Source organism: Theropithecus gelada, chromosome 7a, assembly GCF_003255815.1.
Source record: "Theropithecus gelada isolate Dixy chromosome 7a, Tgel_1.0, whole genome shotgun sequence".
Classification (NCBI taxonomy): domain Eukaryota; kingdom Metazoa; phylum Chordata; class Mammalia; order Primates; family Cercopithecidae; genus Theropithecus; species Theropithecus gelada.
This window is the reverse complement of record NC_037674.1, coordinates 26,529,276-26,554,848: the sequence shown is the minus strand read 5'-3', so window position 1 is coordinate 26,554,848 and position 25,573 is coordinate 26,529,276. Positions and strand designations below refer to the sequence as shown.

Below are 25,573 nucleotides of genomic sequence, written 5' to 3'. Positions count from 1 at the left end.
ATTAACCTCTTTCCAAGCTATCTGTGTGGGCCTGCTTTAGCCTTTTAAAAGGAACCAGACGTTGTTAGTCACAATGGATGCATATGATAGCACAGTTTACCTCAGATATGCTGTGGGTTAGCTTCTATAGGCTTCCTTGTATTTAATGCTTTCCCTGACTTCACATTTAATGCTTTTCCAAAAATTTCCCAAACTGAGGCTTCAGCAGCCCTTTAGGACCAGTATTTCTGGGAAAACACTCAAAATACATCTGAATCTGTGTGTAATATCATCACCTACAGCATGCTACCATCTAGTTTTAGCAAAATCCTAGTGATTCCACCATACAAGAAAGATTGCCTCACTGGGAGACAGCTGCTGATTCCTGTTTCCCTTCACTGTTCTACTTTGATAATTTGCATATGCCTTTCCTGCAGCATTTTATCACATAAAGCTTTGCTGTTTTTATCTGTGTTCATGTCTTTCTCTCTAGTTGTATCACTAAAGGCAAACACAATATTCATTTAGTGTTCTTCTTACCTGTCCTCTTCTCCCCAGTACTGGAATCCTAACACCATGCATTACACTTTTTTGGTGTTCAGGGTTCTAGGAAAGCTGATAAATGGATGAAGCATAAATGTAATTTGGGGCAATTTTTTCGCAAAATGTGTCACCCATCTTTGTCTTTTCTCTGCCCACTCATACTGGCTTTCTGTGGCTTCTCCCCATCTGTCTAGCATTTCTCTCCACCTCTGAAGAATGTCAGTCTGGTGCAGCCCTGGCACCTGCACCATCACTCCCTCTTTGGACTCATTGTTAAAGATGTTGAGGAAGGCTAGTTCCAAGGTTTACCCTTTGCATTTGCAGAACTGTCTTACCATGCCTGGTTTCTTCAGCCCTGATAAGACTATGCCATCTTCACCCTCCCTTCTCCCGACCCTTCCCTGGCCACCTCAACCAACCTATGTCAACTCAACAAGAAAAGCTTACAAAGTCTTCCTTGGCAAAAGAGCTAATTGACTTGGAGCCAAAGGAAGCTAGGTGCAGTGTCCAATTCACTCCCCCAAATCCCCCTTGAAACTGGAGAATTGAACACAATGTGGTCTCTGGGTTCTTTTGTTATACCATGTTTTCTTGCACATAGACAGAATAATGTGGTTGTTACAATTATTTATAAATGTAGTATATGCCAGAAACTGATCACTGTGTATAACAGATACACCATTATTTTTCAAGGAAAAAAAAATATTTTGGGCTTTGGTGATTACTAGACAGATGTCCTTGGTGATAATAATCACAGTAAGTCTCAACTCTACCCAGTACTTCACAATTCTCTCACTGCTTTCACTACTTGTTGTCTCCTGTGATGACGTATCATGTCCTGAACGGTGGGAGGGCGGGGATCATTAGTCTCATTTTACAGATGCGCAATCTGGGACTGGGAGAGGGATTTCCTGATTTGCCTAAACAGCTACAGTTTGTCAATGACGGTGGGGGGATGGGGGCAACACTGAACCTCCAGCTTCCTAAGACTCTCCCACTTTCTCAAGCTTTTGTCAAATGTGTCATGAGCGGCATTCACTTTGGTCAACTTTGGTTCCTTGGATATTTAGTCATCCACTTATGCTGGCTCCCCATTTTTTTGGATTTAAACTCTTCTAATCAAATAAATCAGATTTACATTTTAAAAAGAAAGTCTTATCTAAAAGACTCCTTAGTTTTTGTAAATCTTTTGTAAAATTTGTAAATAATTTCAACAGACCTTACCTTAGAATTTCAGGCAATAGGTACATATCATACACCTCTTAGTTCTTCCAGACTGGTCCAGGGGTTGGAGATGGGAGGAAATAGATGGGGGAAGGAATGTGGGGCAGGGGGCCTGGACTGTAGTCCAAGCTCTGCTGAAAGAGGGCCTTTTCCAAAGTGGACCCTCCTGAAGGCAGAGGCTTGTCTAGAACACATAAATGTGCAGCATTGGCTAGTAGGGGTCCTGCTGGAACAAGGCTGAGGCACATACAGGATAGTTTATAAGAGAGTCAGGTCGCATGCATAAAAATTAAACAAGCACGTGGGCTTTGTTGGAATAAAGATATGCTAGAAATGTCACCAAGGATATATACCAAGTGCCGAATGCAGTCATGTACAATGAAGGAGAGCAGTGGTAGGAGAGGTGTCGGCAGGCTGGGGAGGACGACAAGTGCTGTGGGCTAGGAACTGTGATTTGGAAGTATGCAACCCAAACTAAAAGGAGAGAAAATGGTCCCAGCCACTGGCAGCATCCCAGAGTCCTACCTACTGCCTCCGGTCCTTTGCAAGTAGGTAGGATATAAATATAATGTTAGCTACCCAGCACAAAAGAGAGGGGAGAAAAGAAAGCAAGAGGCAGTCAAGAGGACAGAGCCTAGTTCTGAGTCCTATTTTACCACTCAATCCCTGGGTGACCTTGAGCAAGTTGCTTCTATTCTGGACTTCTATGGTAACAGCTACCTCACAGAGTCGATATGAGGATTAAATGAGACTATTGGCTAAAAGGTGCTTAGAATAGTGCCTAGCACAGAGTAAGCTCTTAATAACTCTTAGCTATTATTATGATAATACATGCATAGAAATATATGCACACATGTACATTTACCAGTATGTACACATTTGCACACACAAAATGCCCGTTGCGATCTGCAAGTAGTACTAGGATCCATAAATTGAAAGTTATTATATTCCACAGGGCACCTTGAAAAGTCAGGGGTAAAAAAAACTTGACCTTCATGTGTTGTTGCTGTTTTTAAGTGGCTCAGCACTTTGAAATAACATTTGGAGGAAAGCATTGCAATGGAAGCAGTGCTGTGTGGGATTGATCTTGGGGACCTGGGCTCAGGCACTGGAGCACAATGTCCAGGAAGCCAAGGCCTGTTTGGATTCCTTACACCATGACATGGAGGCAAAGCTCCTCTTGGCTGCCAACCCAAGAGCCCACAGTCCTGTGAGCTTCACCCCTCCTAGGGGCGTTTGTGGTCTGGGCCCTTGAGATTGTGGGAGACCAATTTGATTGCTAAGGGAAAATCCCAGAATGGCTCTTCTTGTCCTTACTGAATCACTACCCTTCACCTTGCTGTGTCCTGCCCCAGCCTGGAGGGCCGACCTAGGCCTGCTATTACTTCCAGCCCAGAAGTGTAGCAAATTGGGGCCATGACCACAAGGTTTACACTTGGTTACCTGGTGAAATATGAACTCTTGGGCAAGTTACCTAATATTGCCAAGCCACATCTGTAAAGTGGATATGAGAATAGAATCTACTTTATGGATCTGATTGTGAGGTTTAGATGTAATGGGGTGAAGTTTGGCACTCAATAAAAGGTAGTCGTGCTCATTCTTACTAGCAGCAACAAGGACAGTATTGATGCTGCAGGCAGAGAGAAAGGGGGTGGCTGCTGCCTAAAGCACCCTTGCCACTCACATGTAATTAGGTGACGATACAATTTATTATCCAAAAGGGGACACTTAAGATTGAAGGGGGTGCAATTAATAATGGTGCCAGAACAACAGACATAAATTAGGACAGTCTTAGGCAGACTTGCCCATGATTCCTTACCCACTGCCCACCCATCATCTGACTACACCTCTTTCTTGAAAGCATAGTTCTCAGTGGGATATTTTTCTTCTCCCTGATCGCTTTGTTTTTTGAAGGGTATGATTCTGCTATTAACATTAGCTATCACTTACTGAGGAGCAAACATGTGTTAGCCATTGTGTTAGGTGTTTTATGGAAATGAGCTCTAAAATCCTTGCAGCAACCTTGGGAGGCAGGTGCTACCTCCATTACTCGGTTGTAGAATGTGAGGCTCAGGGAGGTTAAGTTACTTGCCCAGCCAAGGTTACAGGTCTATTAAATGGTATATTTGGCATTTACCACTCACCATTTTAAAAGCATTTTATTGGCCTTTGCAGGCCAGAATCTTTAGCAGTGACCCCAGAATGACTTACGCAGGACCCCCACTCCCACCCCTCCCCTGCTGCACTCATGGGGTAGGTGTCAGGGTGTATATCTTCCTGTCATACATCCACCAGTTCCCCAACTCTCAGGTCAGAGCAGTGGGCTGAATAACGATTGGCTGACCTCAGATTTCCGCAGAAATGGAAGCTTCTTAAATATAGGTTGTGAAATCTGGTTTGAGTTTCTTTGTAAAAGGAATCTTGTATAGTTTTCATAACTCCTAAAGATTGTATAGCTAAGCCTGCTGAATAATTTATCCTTATTTTTTCCATTTCAGATATTCCCAGGGTTGGGTTGGCAGGGGAGGTGGTGTTGAAGAGCAGGATCTTTAGAGCCCATGCTGCTTATTAATATGCTGTACAGACACGCTTCTTCCAGGAATACCCACTTCTGATTCTGCTGTGGTGATAACGATACATTACCTTGCCCATTAAGTGTTTGTTGGTGGAAAACATTAACTCTAAATGTCTGGTTCCATGTGAGCAAAGCTAGGGCTCCTGTAAAACTGGGCAATGATACTCTGAATTCAACTGAACTGTTTGGGCAACTTTGTCACTTCTGGGGCCATCATTTTCAGGATAGTTTCCACAGTGTGAGAAAAGGACTGCTTCCTGTAGTACTGGCACGAGTGTGAAAAGAGAGCTCTTTAGCAAACACATTGTTTATCCACCCTTAAAAAGCTTGTCATCCCCAGGGTGCTTGTCCAGAAGCAATCTCATTACTTAAATCATATCCTAGCATGTGGAAAAACTCCCCGAGTCCCCCACGTGCCCCGCCTACTGATTTCTTAGGACCACTGATAACAGCTTTCATGTGGAATTTGGGATTAATATCAAGCAAGCCACAGATTTTGTCTCCACTGGACTTGGGCCTCAGGGACAGTTTGCATTCCAGGTGTTAAGGGCTTCCTGACTTTCAACAGTGGTGCTGATCCCAGTTCTGAGGAATGGAACGTCAGAGAGCCTCCCCTCCTCAGCCACTTGTAAGCATAACAAACTGAAAATGTAATCTGCTTTCAAATATTCTGTTGAGTAAAGATTCCTTTGAATTACTTTAACTGGGTTTTTGTAGAGACAAGGGACCATTCTCTGTTTCCCATGTCATAAATGACTTTAATGAGGAATGGTGAAAACATCAATTAGGGCAAGCCCACCTGTACTGGGGCTACCCTCCCTTCAACTCCCCATACCCTGTTGGGTAGAAACCATGTGGGAATTTACCACTCAGCTATTCCAGAGACCCTTAGAACAAATAGCATTTGCTCCCAATTACTGAATCATGCGGACGTCCTACTTGTGGTAAGAACATTGCCTTCCTCACCATCAGGGCCTTTGAACACACTGTTCTCTCTCCCTGGAGTAAGTCACCCCTTTGCCATTTCTTCTCCTGGCAAATACTCACCCTTAAGACTCAGCTTAAGGGAGCACATGACCGTGTTTGGGGTTCTGGAGGGTTTTCTGTTACATCCTCCCATAGGACCCCACAGATCCCTTTGATCCATCTTGTCTCATTTTTCCTGTTAGCCAACTGACTAACAGGAAATTTCAGCCACAAATGAGCACATACTAAGTAATCACTGTGCATTTGAGGAATGCCAGCACCTTGAAAGGAAGCCACAAGTTGTAAACAGAGTTTATACCAGAGGAGACTTACTGATCATTCAAAACATTCAATATATTCAAGTATATATTGAATTGTTAGCATCAGAGACACAAGCAGATATTGCATCCATAAGAATATAAACAGATAATGGACATTACTATTTTGATTTTTGAAATAAAAATATGAATGGACAGCCTGAAAGGACAAACAGATGACAAACTGAATTGAGAGAGTCAATCAAGGAATTATCCCAGAATGTAGCACAAAGAGAAAAGAGATGAAAAATACGAGAAAACAGGCAAGAAATAAGAAGGATGGATCCATGAGACTGAATGTTTGTCTAATAGGTATTCTAAGAAGCCAAAATGGTAAAAATGGAGGGGGGTGGGGACACAGTCAAATATTAAGGAAGAACTGAAGACTGCTTGAAGTCTCAGACGTAAGAAGTCACAGATATCTCACTGGGGCCAATCCTTCAATCAGTTGCTGAAGGTAGACTTAATTTGGAAAGCAGTCAAAGGTCATTTGCAACCAAGTGTGATAGAAGAGATGGATAATCAAACTTAGTTCTTGTCGACAATTAGTTGTAAGTTAAATTAGATGAACATTTTTAAAATTATTTGCAAGGCTCATAATAGACTTCTGAAGATGCCTGCCTCTGCCATCAGCACCCACAGGGAGTTTAGTGAGTTGAGTTTGCTCTGTCTTTCTCAAAACCTCCTCTAGTTTCCTTGTATCACCAAATGGGAGGTCATGAACAAATTAGAAACCTGGGGTCAACTAAGAGAGCACTGCCTCTCCTGTATCCTCCCTCATCAACTGCCTTTCTACTTCTAGTTCCACAATAGATATTATTGCTTCCTAACACAAATCTAGCCTCTTCATTCTTGTTATCCCCCAACTGCTGTATGTACTCCTACCTCCAGAATTGCAAATACCTCTCCTCTACTTGCCATCAAAATCTCAACCACATTTCAAGGCCCAGAACATGTCGCATCATTCACATGAAGCCTCCTTTGGTCTGTATGCTAATATCTCTTTGTACTTGTCAACAGTACCAAGCTTCTTAGTTTTTCTCTCCCAGTAGACTGCAGGCTTCCCTAGAGCTGAGAGTGTGCCACACATTTTCTTAATGATCATTAGGAACTGCTCCAGGTACATGTTAACATGAAAATATCCCAGGAGGGAGAACAAGTTAAAGGATTAGCCCCTGGATACAAATTATTTTGATAAGGTAATATCCTCTGCCTGGGCAGAGCATAGTAGGTGGATAGAAAATGTGGGGAAATTACACAAAAAAAGAAGTGTGGGTGGGAAGGGGCACTGGAGGCAAATGTTGAGAATCCCACAAGTGTGTTCAGTGACCTCGTGGCTGTCACATGATCCCCCAATATAGCTGTGACAAGAGGGATGTATTGGGAGCTACAAGACTACCCCACTCCCCAACCTGCTGCATGTTCTCAAGACAGATATAGTGAGCTGTTCAAAGGCATACAGCTCTTTAGGGACCCCTGAGGGTACAACTCCAGTCCAAACTGTTCCTTCCAGCTATTCCAGGGACTGTCCATTGTTACTTCTGCTCTTGCTGGAGATGGAATCACAATAAGTTTATCGAGGTTTTACCATATGCTAGACACCTGATAAGGCCCTAACAGGCTTTATCTTGTTTCTTCCTCCTAGTAACCACATCAAGAAATACCGCTGTTTCCTCCATGTTTTTCTAATGAAGAAACTAAGCAGAGATCTAGCAGTGGACACAGTGATAGAGGGTCTCCCTGGACCCAGGAAAGTGAGTGGTGTGGGGAGGGATGCAGAAGCAGCTTTGAGTTTCCCCCTGCCAATTCGTTTCTCATTCCCTCTACCTGCAATGCCCTTCCTCAGCTTGGTGTCTTGCAGAGTAATGCTTCTCCTTCAAATCCTGCTTGTAAAGCCATGCGTGACCTTCCTAGGGTAGTCACTTTCTCCTCTCTTTTCATAGCTGTTTATGCCTCTGGTTGAACACTTGTGCAATCTGACTTATATTATGATGATATGGGTGGCTCTGTCTTCCCCAGATTAACTCCGTAAGAGCAACAACCTCATGTCCCCATGTCCCTAGAGCATAAAACAGCGGCTAGGACGTTGTAGATTTACTCAGTGTTGGAGGTGAAGACAGTGGCCTCCACATGCGTGCACTCCGTGTGCCCTCCATGCACTGGAACCCTCCTTGGCAGAACCCTGGAGATCCCACGAGCCTTGATGCCCTCTTCAGGGCCACAGTGTGGCCATGGACAGTGTCAGTCTGAGGGCCCACAGATGGGATATCAGGGTACCAGTTGTGCCCCTCACTCTCTCCTTAAACCTTTCTCACTGGTTCTGTGGACCGAAGAATATAACACCCCATTATCAACTGTAATTTGGGGTCTAGTTAAAATGAAAAATCTTCAAGAGAAATTATATTCACTTATAACCTGGAAACAACTTTCTATTGGTCAGTGAAAGCGGTTTTAATCAGGAAAGAACCTCTGGGACATTGGACAGCTTGAAGCAGAAGGTTGAGAAAGGAACTGGGCCCAGGAGTTGTTCATTTGAGGTCTTTGGATGGGCTTTAGAGGGTCGGGGATCCCAGAATTGTACTGAAAGCTTTGCATGTTGATTCCTGAGTGTGTTTCTCCAGAGCAAGATTCCACCACGTTCCTGGATCCTCAAAATGGGGACTCTAAAAGAAATGAGAAGAGATAGAGAAGGTGACCAAAGTGGGCCACGTGCACCCCAGCCTCCCTGACGTCTCAGTGTTTCTCTGCAAACCTGGGCCTGCGGGCACCACTGGCTGGCCTACGACAACGCGAAAGAAAAGAACCAAGGAAGGCGACAGGGCAAAGGCACAGGGAAGGGCTGGGGGAGGGCAGCTAAGACAAAGGGTAAGCATGCTGGGCAGCAGATACAGAGATAAGAGGGGCCCTGTGACTCAACCCCCTCGTTTTATAGATAAGGAAACGGACGTCCAGAGAGGCTAGGTGGCCCCAGCACTCTAGGGTCAGCCAGGGGCTTCCTTGCCAGAGAGTGTCCCTGCTCTAGGACATCTCTATGGCCTCACAGTCTGTTCATTAAACAACAGATAAGCTCTCAAGGAAAGGCCAGCAGTGCTGCTGCTATCTGACTGTTTGGGTGGTAGCTATGGGCCACTGTGTTGCTGGGAGTTGGCATTTGGAATCACTGCTAAGATGTGCAGAAGGCAAACATCCCTCTGAGGATATGTGAATGCATCATTCTTTGACAACTCCAGGCCTAAAAGGCTTAAGATGCTAACCATTGGTTCACTTCATTTCACAAACGTTTACTGAGCACTCACTGAGTGTGAGGCACTTGTGGCAGCCCCCAGGGGCTAGATAGAAAAGCGAGATGTGAGTCCTTGCTCTGGAGGAACTTATGTTGTGGGAATAATGACAGACATCCCCTATTTCTGCCGTTACAAGAACTTACCATATCCAGGTAGATGAGCAGAAGGAAGCGAGGCCACTTGGGACTGCAGTGCCATAAATCTTGGATGCCAAGACTCAGGCATGGCTCTGGATCTTGCCACAGAAAGAGGTTCAGGGGGCCTCTCTGGCTGGGGGCACCTGGGCTGCCCTAAGGATTGTGTATCCATTTAGGGACCTTCCGTCTTTACTACCAGAGACAAGGAATCCCACAACTCCATGTGCCACAGAGACCTTAAAGCTGGAGGAACGACAAACACCACCACTGGCACTTGGCTCTGGAGGCTTCCCTTTCACCCACCTCAGTGTCCTGAGGCAGCTTCAGTGCACCCCCTCAGCCAGGGCATAGCAGGCCTGGGAAGTAAGCACATTTCTGAGACTCGTACTCAGCTCATCTGGCCCCAAAGCCTGTTCTTGTGATGTGGTCTCTGGGACTTGTACTCAGCTCATCTGATCCTAAAGCCTGCTCTTGTGCTTTTGTCACTTCTGCCTTTTCCCTCTTCCGGTTAAAAGCCCAATTTTGGCTGGAAAATTCCACTACCTTATCTCCTGTGGGGCCAGGTAACCCATTAGGTCTTATGAAATTGAATTGAAAAGTGAAGTCATGGGAAACCTCTTAGAAAAATGACTGCTGTTGCTGGAACAGTCCCCAACTGGCCCTTTCTGCCTCCTCCGTAAGGCGAGGTCGAACTCCTCATTAAAAATACTATGGTTTGGGTGTCAGGCAATCCCAATACAATAGGAACTGGAGGATCAACCCCAATTCAACAGGTTCCCCAAATACTGCCCCCACTTTGTCTCATGGCCTGAAATGCCTTAAATAATCAAGAAGTCTTTTAAGACAGTCATTTCTCACTGTTTAAAAAAAACTTCTCTGGGAGACTCTATCAGATGCAGCCCACTGGGAAGACAATAGATTAGGTATCTGAGGAACCAGAGGCACCATCAGACAGGCAAAGAGGCTAGCTGAGATAACGGCACTCTTGGACTACTCTTGCTTTTGACTGCCAATGTTCCCAAGTCCCAGGCTTGCTGGTAGTCAGCCACTAAGTCATTGTGAAGAAAGGAGTGATTCCATGAACCCACACAGAGCACCTCCTGGGGCAGGTGTTGTGCTGGAAATCATGGGACCTCACAGGTGAGTGAGAAAGTCACAGTCCTGTTTGATGGATGCCCAGGAGCCTTGGGTCTGCACACACATGTGAAATGTGGGTGTTAGCAGCAGGTACCTTTCATACACCGTCAGTAGTCTTCCCTATGTGGGTAGAACCCTAGAGGCTGAGGTCTCCCATTGGTGCCTTCAGGGCTTTTTGCTCATTCCACACAAATGGTCAGTCAGAGACCACAGCAGGGATGGGAACTATAGGGTGGACAAGGCATTTGCCCTGAAGGTAGTCCACACCATGTGTATCTATCTGCATTTTTCCTGTTAGTTCCTATTGTGTCGCTCCTGCTCCAGAACGAGAATGTCCCAGGGAATCACTGGAAGCTTGCTAGGAATAACAACTGGAACCTCAAGTTTCATGACCCCAGTGCCAGGGAATGGAAATCAGATCACTGAATGTGCACATGGGTGAACCTTCCCTGCTTTTAAGTAACCATTGACAAGTGACCTTCCCTGGATGTCATGTAAGTGGTTCATTTTTAAGGGGAGAGAACCATATTATTAGAAGATCACAGCATTTCTTTCCAGTCCTGATACCCTGTGTCTCCTTGATGTAGAAGTTCATGGGCAGCTCTACGTGTCTTTCTAGAGAACTGTGGTTCTCATGAGATGTCCTAGCTAGCAGCACCTTCAGCTCTCTTGTCTTACTGCCTCCCATGTCTAGAAAGAAAACTGAATGTCTGAATGTAGTACCCTGCTCAGATAAGGTTCCTAATAAGTGTTTATTGAATGAAACGCTCCAAGGCTCTGATTTATATAGTGCCTTGGCAGTCAAAATCAATAGTAGTCCAAGACCCATGTCAGAGAGAAAAAGAGGAGGAGTATTTATACCAGGTAAGAGATGGCTCAGGCAAGGAGAAGAAGAAGCAGACTTGTCATGGGAAACCAGTGGGGCAGAACTGGACGAGCAGGGAAACGTGGAGGAGGAAGAACTCAGCAGGTAAGATGTTGTGGTAAAGCAGGAGTCAGACTTTGAGTGGAGAGAACCAAAAAATAAGGCTGGGTCAAGACGAATTTGGGGTGGGGCGTGGTAGCTCATACCTGTAATCCCAGCTCTTTGGGAGGCTGAGGCAGTTGAATCACCTGAGGTCGGGAGTTCAAGACCAGCCTGGCCAACATGGTGATAACCCTGTCTCTGCTAAAAATACAAAAATTAGCCGGACATGGTAGTGGGTGCCTGTAATCCCAGCTACTCAGGAGGCTGAGGCAGGAGAATCCCTTGAACCCAGGAGGCGGAGGTTGCAGTGAGTCAAGATCTCATCACTGCACTCCAACCTGGGTGACAGAGCAAGACTCTGTTAAAAAAAAAAAAAAAAAAAAGAGATGAATTTGAAAGCCTTGCAGACAACTGGAAGCAAAGAAGGGTTTTTGGCAGAAGATTGACGTGATGTAAGCTGAGTTAAAAAGCAAATCTGGCAGCAACGTGCAGAAGAGAGTGAAAGAGAAGGTCTGAGAAGGAAGATCTTGGATAGTTTACAATGGGGAATAAAAGCCGAACAAAGCTGGAGATAGTGCAAACTCAAGCAACGGGTTTGTAGCAAGCATGTACGAAGGCCTGGACACTGTTCTAGAAGTGGAATACAGTTGTGAAGGAGAGAGACACACAGATCCCTGTCCTTTGGGAATTCACCTTCTAGAGGGAGAAGAAACAGATGGAAGAATTTGACTTTTCATGAATGAATGCCTCTTTTTGCTCTGTAAGAGGCGTGAGGAAATTTACAAACATACATCCACTCAGAATAATAAAAATAAGTGATTTTACCTATTGCCTTTGACAACATCCTTTCATTAGATAAAATAGTGAGTTCCCTATGGCTGACCTTACAAAGTCACTCAGAGGTAGCTTATGGCTTGGCACCAAAGCATGGCTAGACAAAGGTAGTTGCACGAAGAACACAAGTGACTAGTTCCCAGTTTGTAGCTCCATGAAGGTTGTGATGGTTGATTCAGATACTGAGTAATGGCAGCAAATGGGCTGGAGTCTCGATTGGGCTCATGGAGAGATGGTTTGTTTGGCATCATGCCTGGTCCTTTGAGAGGAAGGCTGTGCTCTAGAATGTGCTGCAGTCCATCCCCCACCCTCCACATTCATGTCACCTGTGTTGCCCTTGAAGACATTAGAGCTTGGGGCTGCCAAAAGAGGATTGAGGGTCCACCAGGAATCCCCAGTAGATTTTTCACAGCAGAGGCTTTTGAGAGCAATTAATATTAGAGAGTTTGAGGTAGGGGTAAGTTTTGGCAAAGAAGGAAGCCAGGAATTTGCCTTCAACTGACCACTGAGATATCCTTTGTCATGAATGGAGCAGAGGGTAGGGTTAAGGCCCATTATAAAAATTAACATATAAGCCAGAAGATTAAAAAAATACAGGGATGTATCTTGAGACAGGGACACGACATTATTAAGGACTATGCCTAGAACTTTGTGACTGGATATGGTTAGACTGGGATGGGAAGGGATATGTTAGGAAAGTAAAGGGAAGGCCGGGCGCGGTGGCTCAAGCCTGTAATCCCAGCACTTTGGGAGGCCGAGACGGGCGGATCACGAGGTAAGGAGATCGAGACCATCCTGGCTAACACGGTGAAACCCCGTCTCTATTAAGAAATACAAAAAAAAAACTAGCCGGGCGAGGTGGCGGGCGCCTGTAGTCCCAGCTACTCGGGAGGCTGAGGCCGGAGAATGGCGTGAACCCGGGAGGCGGAGCTTGCAGTGAGCTGAGATCCGGCCACTGCACTCCAGCCTGGGTGACAGAGCGAGACTCCGCCTCAAAAAAAAAAAAAAAAAAAAAAAAAAGAAAGTAAAGGGAAAAGGGAAGTACAAAACACCCAAGATTTTGATGCTGGATGATAGGGTAATGATGTATAAGAAGGTTAGGGCTCTGATCACTTGAGATCAGGAGTTTGAGACTAGCCTGGCCAATGTAGTGAAACCCCATCCCTACTAAAAATACAAAAATTAACTGGGCATGGTGGTGCGTACCTATCATCCTAGCTGCTGGGGAAGCTGAGGCAAGAGAATCGCTGGAACCTGGGAGGCAGAGGTTGTGGTGAGCTGAGATTGTGTCACCACTGCACTCCAGCCTGGGCAACAGAGCAAGACTCTGTCTCAAAAATAAATAAATAAAAATAAAAATAAAAAAGTTAGGACAGAGGGAGAAGGTCAGGAGGAGGTTGATGGATTGGGTTTTAGATGTAACTGTGGAGTAATGGTGAAGTATCTGCATAGTGGAGTTCACTAGGCAGTCAGTGCTTCAGAGATGGAGAGGACAGAGGAAAGAAGGGAATCGGGGGAGGTGCCTTCACAGAAGTAAGAGCTTAAGACAGGAAAATAATGAGTTCTGAAAAGGAGAATAAAGCAGAGAGGGCAAACGGTTTAGGCTGGAGAGATGCTCATGGTTTGAGGACTGACGGAGAAATAAGAACAGCTGTAGAGGAATAGAAACAATGAGAGAAACCTGCCACAACCATCATTGGAGAACAGATACAAGAAGGAGGAATGGCCAAATGGGTCCAACACCGCAGAATGAGATCAAGAACAAACATAGATTGGGAAGAGGTACAGATCAGGCAGTAGTCAGGTCATGTGTCAACTTTCAGAGACAGGTTTTAGTGTGATCAGGCAGAAGTCGGGAGATAAGAGGAAATGGGTAGAGAAAAAATGCATTTCTCCAGGAGCTGGGGTGTGAAAGAGGGATGGGCCAGGTTTGCTGGAGAGAATAAGAGGGAGTGCAAGCTTGGCACCCAGCCCTCAGATCCAAGGTGACTGGGCCTGTTTCCCTGCTGGGCCAGTAGCCCCCATGCTAAAAGGTAGGATTTAGCAGGGTCTGAACATGCTAGGCAGAGCTTCTGCAAGGCCAGGGCCTGCCTCCCCTCCCTGTGGCAGGCTAGGGTTAGGGCTTGACCTGTACTAGAGGATCTGGGAGTCCTTCATGGCACTGTAGGACCCTGAATGTGTTCAGACCCCCAGGTCACCAGGACACCTGGGCTCTGCTGTGTCCCCACAGGTTTTTGCCCTGACTCAGGCTGAGGACTTTGGGTGTAGGACCCGCATTTCCTTACACAGAGGTTGGTGGGGCATTGAATGAAGGTGTTAATAGGCTCCATGTAGCACAGGCACACGGGCCTGGTGCACCAAGTGGCCAGAGCCCCTGCTTGGTGCCAGGAAAACGTGGGATGCCTGAGCAGGCAGAGACCACTCAGCAAATAATAATGGGGCGACCCAAGAAAATGACCCTCAGAGGGCAGTGGAGACCCAGGCATTTGAGACAGCCTGGCAAATGCATAGCACCTGAGGGCCGTGTGCGTGTATGTGTATGTTTGGGGGTGAGAGGAGGGTATTACTAGCCAAGGGGACATATGAACAACCTATGTGCAAGTTATAGGACCTTCCTATACTCCTGTACCCCTATTTGAAGACTTCTGTTCAACATACCCACGTGGCCCATTAGAATGTTCCACTGAACAGGAAAACCAATGTGCAATCAGGAGAGAATCTCAAAGGACCTTTCCAGCTGTGGCATGCAGAGATCCGTAAAGCTTAATCCTTTAAAAGGAATTATTCTAAATAGCTCAGGAGTGAGCATAAATGAATGAAAAGTCCATGAATGTGGGGACTGAATCCTGTAATAGGTAGCAAAATGGCATGATAAAGAGCATGGGCTCTGGAGACAGACCATCTAGGCTCCAATTCCAGCTCTGTCACATGTGAGCTGGGTGCCCTAGGGCAAGCTGCTTAACCTCCCCAGGCCTCAGTTTCTCCATCTGTAAAATGGGGATAATTAGACTTGGCTCTCAGGCTTGTCATGAAGATGAGCGGCTTAATATTTGTAAAGTGCTTAGAACAATAACTGACACATAGCACATGCTTTCTGGGTGTTAAAAAATATTCTTACCCTGTTGGGTTTTTAAGTGATGCTCTTCTCGGGAATCTTTATGACATACTTTTGAGGAAGATGAGAAACCAGGCTTCTTAGCTCTGTTAAACATTTTAGACACACGAACAGTCCTCACTTTGCATGGCAGTATGGGACTGTAAAAATGACCATGCAAGCTAAAACTGTGCAAAGCAATCCTAAAAATCAAGAGAAAAATTACAACTGTTCTGTGACCTTTAAAATTTTTTGTCAAAGCATTAGAAACCCTTACCATAGGTTGTAAGTGTGTAGGGAGACAAGCAAACAAAAATAGTAAAACAAATATTTTAGTACACAGTAATTTGAAACATTAGAAACAATGCAACATTTTAAGTGTTTTCTTTCTTTGTAAAAATAAACTTATTGAGAGGGTTTTTTTCAAAGTTCTTGCCTTCTTCTCTTTGCATAACTTACGATACTGAGGGAACATCTTTTCTCTGCCAGTGAATTGCCATAGTCCTTTATAAATTTGCATCAGCTTCCAACATCTTATACTCTTTGCTTTCAGTGTTGTGAAATACCTCTGAAAGTTCCTATAATGTGAAGATTTTTGCTCGCATCACTTCCTGTGGGACATCTTCATCCTTTTTGTCGCAACCACTTTCCTCATTTATGCTTTGAACAATGGTTTCAGGTTTCATCAATATAAATAGAAACTTTAAGGGTCCTGGCTGTCAGAAAGTCACATAGAGCTTACTCAGAATGATGTCAAATTCCACTTTAGAAATTTAAAACCTCAGCCTGTTAAAAATAGCTTGTCATCAACAAAGGAACCAGATGATAACAGACACAAGGCTGACTTTTTAGTCTCAACTTATATATATGAAAAAAACAACCCCAAAACTGCTCAACATAAGCGCAGGCATTTTCAGTGCCCTGCATCCAAGCATTAATGATTATTTAAATGGTAGAAAAACATAAAATGATGAAGCAACTGGATAAATTCAACTATGTTGTCGAATTTTTGTAGTTGACGGAAATCAGTCTTTGGACTTTAAGATCTCATGTAGATCAGAGGAGAAATACAATTACATACTCCTTAAGAATCTGATGAAAGTTATGGCCTTTCTCCACCAGAATGTGCACATGAGCCGATACAATGTTATGCAGTGTTTCAAGGAATCCACAGAGCCCTGGATATCCAATTAGAAGCCCTGGCTATGAATCTAGAATTTTATTACTTTATTACTAGGTGAAACCCAGCCCAAGTTCGTTTGAGAGCCACTGCAAGTTCCAAAAACTGTAGGGCATGTCATCTGCCACTGAAAATGCATTTAATGATGACTCACTCTTTCCTCACTATACAAGTTTGTTCAAACTACACCTCTTCAGCTACAAACTACCTACCATCCCTGAAACTCTGTTCTGAGAGTAAAGGGATTACAAAACCTGGCTGAAAATACAGACTCAATAGAATGTTGAAAAACACAACAGAACCAGCACATCAGACTGTAAATTGATTGTCTTGCACAGGATGTTAGCTGCTCTTCGAATGAGGTTCCTGAGTGGCACCTGAGCCTATTGCTGGTGGCATCCTATTCTGCCGTTCTCTTTCTTCCTCCTTCCCCATTCCTTTCTTTCTCTTCTCCCTTTATTCGTCCTCTGCAATTCTTTTTTTCCACACTACCGTTGGCAGGTCCCTAGGGACACTGTTTAATCTGGCCCATGGTACAAGAGATTTTAGATCTTCATTGAAGTCACTAGAGATGGCCTGAGTGAGTCATTTTGAATTTAATAGGCAAACTGATGGAAGGCTCTGAGAAGACCTCGATGCCCAAGAATTGTGTTCTTACTATAGAAACTATTTTGATCAAAAAAGTCATTTTGGTCAAAAAGGGGAGTTGGGGGAATTGCTTTTTTTGTTTTTAAATTGATTTGGCTTCAAGGGAAGAAGATTGCCTAAACAAAACCTGCTGATGAAGTCACAGAATGACTCCACCTCTGGAATGAGCTTTATTTTCTTATATTTTGACAAGAAATTTGGCTTTCAATTGGGAATGCACGTCACTCTACCCACTCAAGGGCAAGATGATAAGGTTCTATCAGACCAAGCGTCTAAAGGAACCTGAGACTCTACCAAGGTCAGAAATGCTGCAATTCAAGCCAAAAGATCTTTCTTGGGCTTCCTTGTTTTGACTTGTAACCATAAATTAGTCTTGCCTGAATGTCTGATCACATTATAAAACAGTGAGTGAATCTGTACTGTGCAGCACCGTCTGAAGCAACAGGAGCTGTAGATGAACCTTTAAGGGGATTCTGTAATTTTCTGTCCCTTTGATTTCCACAGGACTCTAAATTGCCCCCTCTGAGGTCAAGGAACACAAGATGGTTTTGGAAATGCTGAACCCGATGCATTATAACATCACCAGCATGGTGCCTGAGGCCATGCCTGCTGCCACCATGCCAATCCTGCTCCTCACTGGCCTTTTTCTCTTGGTGTGGAATTATGAGGGTACATCCTCAATACCAGGTAAGTCAGTTGTTTATTTCCATTTCTAAGGAGATTATTTACTTGGGATTTTGGTCCATGATGGTAAAGAAAATTTTGCAAAAGGACAAAAAGCACACCTGGTAAGATCTCTGAAGACTATGGCTGTGTTAGCAAATAAGGACTTGGGTGAACATTTTCAAACCAATTATCTGCACATTTTAAATGAAAGCACTTTAAAAAATCTTAGATAAACCCTTCCACTGTGCTTTCGTAAAGTGGACTTGGCACAAGTACCTTTAAAACAAGCTCAAGATGGGGTGGAGTAAAGTAAAATTCCAGGGTTTTCTGGTTAACTTTTAAAAATGAGATTGCAAATTTGCTCTGAAGGTGAAAATGTCTCTGGAACGCCTTCTTCACTGCTTTTCTTCTCCCTTTCATTTTGCTTCCTCCATGCCCCCTCTTTGTCTTATATTTATCCCTTCTCTTTATTCCACTCATCATTTTCTCTTATTCTTGGGAAGGTGGTGATAGTGGTCCCCACTTTTCTCCCACTACTTGGCTCCCATAAGGGTCAAATGGGATCCAGGCAGTGGGATAAAAATGCGGACCACTCCAGTACTCTTGGAACATCACACCCCGAGAGAATCTTCAACAAGATCTGTGGGTCAATCAAAAGTGGAGAATAATATAATTATCCAGATAATCCCAATAGAAAACCCCACCCTTCCACCATTAAAGCTACAGTGATCAGATATCAGATTAATTCAGAATGACCTGAAATTTCAGACTGCTTCTTTAGTTTTCAGTGAAGATGCCTCATTGCAGACACATCTGTTTCCAATTCCATAAGATATCCAATGAGACTCTAAGAGCGTAGTTGTTACACACTGGTAAGTGTGGTGGGCCTCGTCTCAGTGGGATCAGAAGTGGGAGCATGGGGCTGGCACAAAATGCTCTGTCTGGATTCTTTTTAACATTGCAGATAATTGCCTGTCTCTCTGCCTGATTCAGCCTGTTATTTTAGATTACTTTAACGCCCAGGTTAAAGGAACATTTAGTTAACTTTGTTCTCTGCTCCCTGACAGGGTCAGCTCTAGAGAAGGGAGGCTCAGAGCTAAGGGATGACTGTTTCATCGTCTTTAACTTGAACTCTCTTCCCCAGTGTGGCCCTTCCTCACTGGATTTCTCCTCTCCCAAGGGGGCTTCATGGTCAGGGTCAGTGAATGGTCGGGGTGGGGTGAGTACGTAGAGGGGTGGAAAGCCTTCTTTTTCCTCTTCTTCCCTTCATAGGCCCAGGTGCTAAATTCTAATTTGTCTGTATTATCGGAGAATCAGGCCAGGAGAGTCCAGCACTGCCCACACAGCATTGCCCATCCAGTAAGCCACAGGTTCTCAAGCTTTTAAGTCTATGTAAGAATACCCAGCAGGTGGGAGCTTGTTAACATTTCTGTTCCTGGACCCTGCTCCTGACTTTTTGACTCAGGCTCTTCAGGTCTAGAAACATGCATTTTTAAAAAGTTCCCCTGGATGCTTATGCTAATCAGCACTGGTAGAATTTCCTTGGACCCTTGACCAAGGAGGTCAGCCTGTTAGGACAAGCCTGAGAACCAGCAGCCCTGAAGCTCTGGATCAGCAGGAGAGTAGGCAGCATCTCACTCTGTCCACCATTTCTGGGCCAGGGCCATCATGCTGCATCCACTGACAGTCAGATCAAGTAGCACAGTGATTCTCAGCACTGTCTGAGGTAGGGGCTCAGCTGGTTTGGGGCTGCTATTTTTTAAAAAATCTCCACTCCTGATTTTTTATGAGCAGCCAAGGTTGAGAGCCACAGATATGAGCCTAACTCCTTCATTTGACAGAAGGGGAAACTGAGACCCGGGGAGCTGATCTGCCTTGCCCGGGCAAAACGCTATGACAAGCATGAGAAGCCATGGAGTTCAAACTCCTCATTTTACAAGTGGAGGGTTAAAGCCCAGAGAAGGGAAATGGCTTGTCAGCTCCCCAGCTGGACAGGAAGTGGGAATGTAGGGGGGCCACCAGGAAGTCCTAAAGCCCAGGTTGATGATCATTTTGCTAGACAGGTAGTTTCTAGTTTCACACTTTCCCTTTGAAAGCAGAAGGTCTAGTTAGAATCCACTAGTAGCACAGACTGTGAGATCCTATGGTTTCTGGTTGGGGGAGGGAAGATAAGAAAATTGGCCTTGTTTGGGGTGGTTTTTGCTGATCAATACTCCTGAGCTCCTGCCAGCTCACTTGAATCAGTGGCTCTCTAGGTTCTTGGTTTTAGAGGTTTGGGGGAAGCGCAGAGTCAGGAAAGCTCAGGACCAGTGAAAGCTGGAGGAACTTACAATGATTTAAAGTCCTTGAGTGAGTTATAATTTACAAAGCAGTTTCATGCCCATTTTCTATGGTGAGGTTGGTGTGTTTGTGTCTGTTTTGTAGGTGGCAAAACTGAGACTCAAAGAGTCACACAACTAGTAAGTGATGAAACTGGGGCTCATATCTAAGCTTCTTCTAGCTGTATTTACTAAGAGGCCCTGTTCTCCTGCTTAGGGGCGGGAGGATGTGTGAAAAGATTAAAGAGATGTGGTTTCTGCCCCGAGGGGATTATATAAATGTAGTAAAGACAGTCAGGGGCACACACATAGGTGGCTGACTTAGTGCCAGGTAGGGGCTATGAAAGTCCTGAGGAAAGGGTCATTCCTGCGGGGGAGGGGGAGGGGCCAGGGTAGTGGGGGGCAGGGTTGGAAGCTTCAGTTCTGAAAAATTGCTCCCAGTCTACTGATCTGGGTCAGGACTCACAGTCACCTGGCACGGGCTGCTCTCCCTTCCCCAAGGACATATAGCCATCCCCAGCTCTGAACAAGGGTCCTCTCCCTCCATATGCCATGCTGTGCCCTGGGTACCACATCCCAGAGCAGAGAACTGGGAGGGAAAAAAGCATGGCAACTGACATTCCACTTTTTCTTATTAAGATAATGTTTCACAGAAAAGTGCACAGCGCGGTGGTAAATTTGCCATCACAATGCAGCCTGAGAAAGCGGATGTTACCCTTGTTCCAGAAGCTCCTCGCGTGCCTTTGCAATCACTCTCCCTCACTCCAGAGCAAAACACCGTCTTTGATTTTGTGACAGTCACTCCCTTGCTTTTTTTTTCATCATTTTACCACATAATTTCATATCCCAGAGAATACAGGTTTATTTTGCCTTGTTTTAAACGTTTTAGCAGTCAATTCATACATTATGTATTCTCGTATCTTGCTTCTTTTGCTCAATAGTGTGTTTCTAAGATCCAGCCACATTGTGGCATGCAGGTGTAGTTCATTTTCATTGCCATAGGGTATTGAGTTATATAAATATCTCATGGTTTAATTGCCAGTTCCACTGTTGAGGGACACTTGAGGTGTCTTTAGTTTGGGGCTATTGTGAACAAGGCTGTTCTGAATGTATATGTGCACACAGGTTTCTCTATGGTGTATATGTGTAAGGCGTGGAAAGCAACAGCTTGTTGATTAGGACAGCTGGGGAGAGGTCCCAGCTGTTGGCTCCAAGGAGGCTGTCTCTGTACAAAAATGCAGCAAAGCATTCACTACTCCTTTTAGGGTGTGAAAGAGGCTCCCACAATCACTGCATGCCTAAATAAGCATTCCTAAATCTGAGAAGCAAAGATCAGCTTAATGTGGATACAACCAGAATATTTCCCTAATATTTTACCAAAGTTTCTACCTTCCTCCAGCATTCTTCTCTCCAGCTGGAGGGTGGGTAGAAGCATAAGATATACACATAAATGAAAAGGTCACACTGTGTTAAGATTCTTTTATTTTGTAATTATTTTTCACATACTCTCCTGTCTTGCCCCTAGACTCTGATGGGGACCATTATACTTATAATATCTCCAGTCCCTAATTTGGAGCTAGTGTCTATACCAGTAGTATCTATACCAGTAATTGTTTGTTGGATGAATTAAGCTGATACAGAACTGATCGCTAAAGACTCAAAACTGTGGTTCTCTTCTGGTTAGAACACTAAGGTTCTTAATCTAAGCACAAGGTTCAATCTCCCTTTTTCAGTAGATACGTCTCTCCTGCGTCATAGCTTACATTCGAATGGCAGGTCCCAAATATTAAGATTTTTACATGGCAGGCTGGGTGTGGTGGCACAAGCCTGTAATCCCAAATCCCAGCTACTCAGGAGGCTGAGGCAGAAGAATTGCTTGAACCCGGGAGGCGGAGGTTGCAGTGAGCCGAGATCATGCCACTGCACTCCAGCCTGGACAACAGAGCGAGACTCTGTCTCAAAAAAAAGGATGGCATTTAAAACTTCATCCTTTATATTAGATACACATGCCTAATTAATTTTTAAAATTTATTCAGGAAATATTTATTGAGCATCTACAAAGTGCCAAGCTGTAAATATCCAGTGAGGTAATATTATGCATATATTAATTGATTAAAGGTTAATATATCTAATGACAGTTTAAGGAAATACATATTCAATCAAATCTGCCATGGAAATCTTTTAAAGAGCTTAATGAAATTATTTTAATATGAAGTCAGTCATCTACTGTATAATGTAGTGTTACTAAAATAATCACAAGATTAACAACCTTAGACCATATTTTGGTTCTATAGGTATCAGCAAACATCTTCTATTTAAAGGGAAAAAAGAGCCGACAGTCTTGCTCATATTAACTCAGCTATTGCAAAGTAAAAGACTAAAAACTGTTTGCTGTGTTTGGGACTAAACATCCAATTTAGGTGATTCAAGCAAAAGCTTACACTATGTATATCATTACACAACTCTTGCCCATAAGGTGAGAATGCTGTCTCACGTAGTTAGGAGTGTTTTGGCTTCAGAATGATTTCACTGGCAGAATGGAATTAAAGGAGAAAGATTCAGAAAAACTACTACTTGACAATTTCTAAAAAATTCTAAAACTTTTTAATCTAACTTTTTACCACCACCAGTAAAATCAAAGTACCAAGTTTGTTCTCTGATATAAGCAACATCAAATTCCCCAGTTGTTCCCTGGGTTCATGTTCTTTATAATTCTGCCATCCTCTGCATAAGCAAGGTTGTAAGCAGCCACTACTCTCAGCTAAAACCAGATCATGGGACTCAAACTCCAGTCTAGAGGCTCAAAGACCCATTGCCTGACTCCTCAACTCTTAGCTTTATTTTGCCTAATGAGATTTAGCTTAAGAGCCTTTTCTTAAACAGTCTTTTTTGAGGGGAATAAAATAGATGTTCTTGGATTGGACATTGTCCTTGTAGATCTTGTTTCTTTCAGTTGAAAGATTTCCTACAAAACTACAGACCAGTTTTAACCCACCTATTCTGTCAACTGGGGCACTCAAACCAAAAGCTTCCAGAAAAAAACTACGCGCCAAACAGAGCTGCGGCTCGTCAGCGTTTCCATGTTTGCTACCAAACGCACGAATTGACTTGTATTCAAAACTCATTGATACCGGTTAACCTGGGAAGAAATTAGCACACACACCCCAGTTCATTCAGACTGAAATGATTGAGACCAAATAAAACTAGTGTGGCGTGGATACTGAATCCTTTTTACTCACGGAGGGGTGAAGAGCCTCATGTTAAGTGTGAGGCTTTTGTTTTGTTTTGTTTCAAATCACTTTATTCATGATTCACAGATATACATCAAATGTAAAGAACACTTAGCTATAAAAGAACAAAAACAGGAGTAACACAAAGCAGTTGCAATTTTTGGTGTGACTAAGATGTAGCTTATGCTCTGACACCTGTCCTAGGTCCTGGCTACTGCATGGGAATTGGACCCCTCATCTCCCACGGCAGATTCCTGTGGATGGGGATCGGCAGTGCCTGCAACTACTACAACCGGGTGTATGGAGAATTCATGCGAGTCTGGATCTCTGGAGAGGAAACACTCATTATCAGCAAGTAAGTCTGTTCATAATCGGAGACATACTTTTTTTTTTTTTTTTGAGACAGAGTCTCGCTCTATTGCCCAGCCTGGAGTGCAGCGGCGCGATCTCAGCTCACTGCAAGCTCCGCCTCCCGGGTTGACGTCATTCTCCTGCATCGGCCTCCTGAGTAGCTGGGACTACAGGTGCCCGCGCCACGCCCGGCTAATTGTTTGCATTTTTAGTAGAGACGGGGTTTCACCGTGTTAGCCAGGGTGGTCTCAATCTTCTGACCTCGTGATCCACCCACCTTGGCCTCCCAAAGTGCTGGGATTACAGGCGTGAGCCACCGCGCCCAGCGGGAGACATACTTTTTAAATCGAGGCTGGAGTTTTTTCCACTTAAGACAGCTTTATTTTTATTATTGATGTCTTTGTTTCTAATGCTATATTTTTACCACTGAAATGAAGGTGAGCAATCCCCAGAAATCTAACATTGAAACAGAATAATTGGGTTTTGCTTGAAATGAAGTCAGCGGTACATAAATAAATAACTCTAGAAAGTTGGGAAATTATTTACAGTCTCTGTGAGCAGTGAATGTGGAAACTTAGAAGCCAGATAATTTGATTTCAACGAAACATACTTTAGGGAGAGGTGTTATCTTTTCTGCTTTCCTAAGTTTTTTGGTCTTAACCACAAATAAACATTAAAAAGAACCAAGCCAAACAAACAAAGAAAAAACCCATACAAAACAAAAATAAAACCCAAGACACCACTGCACTATAGTCTGGGTGACAGAGCAAGACCCTGTCTTTTAAAAAGTAAAATAAAACCTGAGGCAGAGGTATCTGATCAGCAATTTGCTAATTTATTCTCCTGCCAAGCCACTGAGCACCTCTAAAAGAGCAGATGGTAAACCGACCTTGGCTGAATCTGATTAAAGAAAAAAGAAAATAAAAGAAGAGACAGTAGAAAAAGAAGTCATTCACATGCTGCTCTTTCATTTATGACTTTACACCAGTATCCAGTGGAGGGATCTTACATAAATCAGGAACAATATTACCCATTTAAAAAAATAGTGTCCTCCCTCTCTGCATTATTATATTTTGTGGATAACTAGCAGATTGAATTAGTTCTATGGTTAACTAAATAGGAATTGACTATAAAGAACTAGTTTGGTGAAATACTCGTTTTCTTGTTTATTGATCTTAGAAAATGGAGAATTTCAAAGGCAGCATATTTCCCTAGACTTTCAACCAGTTTTAGTAGATTTTTAGCAAACCTATGTGCAAACACTGTCTCATTAACACATTTTTATATTTGTAATCCCTGACAGAGCTTTACCCACAAACCGAAGCTGACCAGGGTGTTTTACCAATTTGTTCAAATTATTCATTCAGATACAAAGACTATAGCTCAAAAGCAAGTGAAGCTTTTCTAGAAACTACATAATTTTTTCAGGTCAAGATTACATACATCATCTCATAAAATACCACGGTATCCTCAAAGCCCAAATATTTGAAGCAGATACTGAAAGAAGGAAGCAGGAGAGAAATAGGTGTTATTTTAATACTTCCAAATATTTCAAACTATCCAAAACAATTTTTTTTTGGCCTGGGATTTTTTTGTTTGTTTCATTCAGTTTCATGTTGTAGCACTTCTAAGAGTAGCTAAGGCAGACCTCACACAAGTAAACAGAAATGGCTTCAGGTGGAAACAGCATTTCATTGGGTTCATTGTGACGTACATTAATGCAGTAGTTTTCAAAGTGTGGTCCTTCAACAGGCAGCATCGACAAGCCTGGGAACTTGTTAGCAATGCACCTTCTTGGGCCCCACCCTGACCTACTAAATGAGACAGTCTGGGGTGGGACCCGCAATCCGTGTTTTAACAAAGTCTGCAGGTGATTCTGCTGCACACTTGAGTTTGAGAACCACTGCTCTAAGAACTAGATCATAATTACTTTTTAAATTTTAATTCTCCTGGTCTATTAGGCTTTAGTCAGCCAAATTTAAGTGACTATGATATGTTCTTGATATGTTCTCATTTTAAAAATCAGTACTTGAGTCACTTTTACAACTGGCTCCGGTCTCACAAATATCCTGGAAGCGCTGGTGTTTGGGTTTGCGGGTAGGGACATTTGCTGCTGCTCTTAC

General features: G+C 43.7%; 1 protein-coding gene across 1 annotated transcript in view; it reads left to right on the top strand.

The window, feature by feature from the left end:
• Window positions 1-25,573, top strand: part of LOC112627390 (aromatase) — a 128,939-nt gene that overhangs the window by 78,600 nt on the left and 24,766 nt on the right. Inside the window, exons 3-4 of the mRNA XM_025389574.1 lie at window positions 17,390-17,572; window positions 23,304-23,454. Coding sequence (XP_025245359.1) covers window positions 17,428-17,572; window positions 23,304-23,454 — 296 coding nt within the window. The 5' untranslated portion in view covers window positions 17,390-17,427. The remainder of the gene's footprint in view (window positions 1-17,389; window positions 17,573-23,303; window positions 23,455-25,573) is intronic.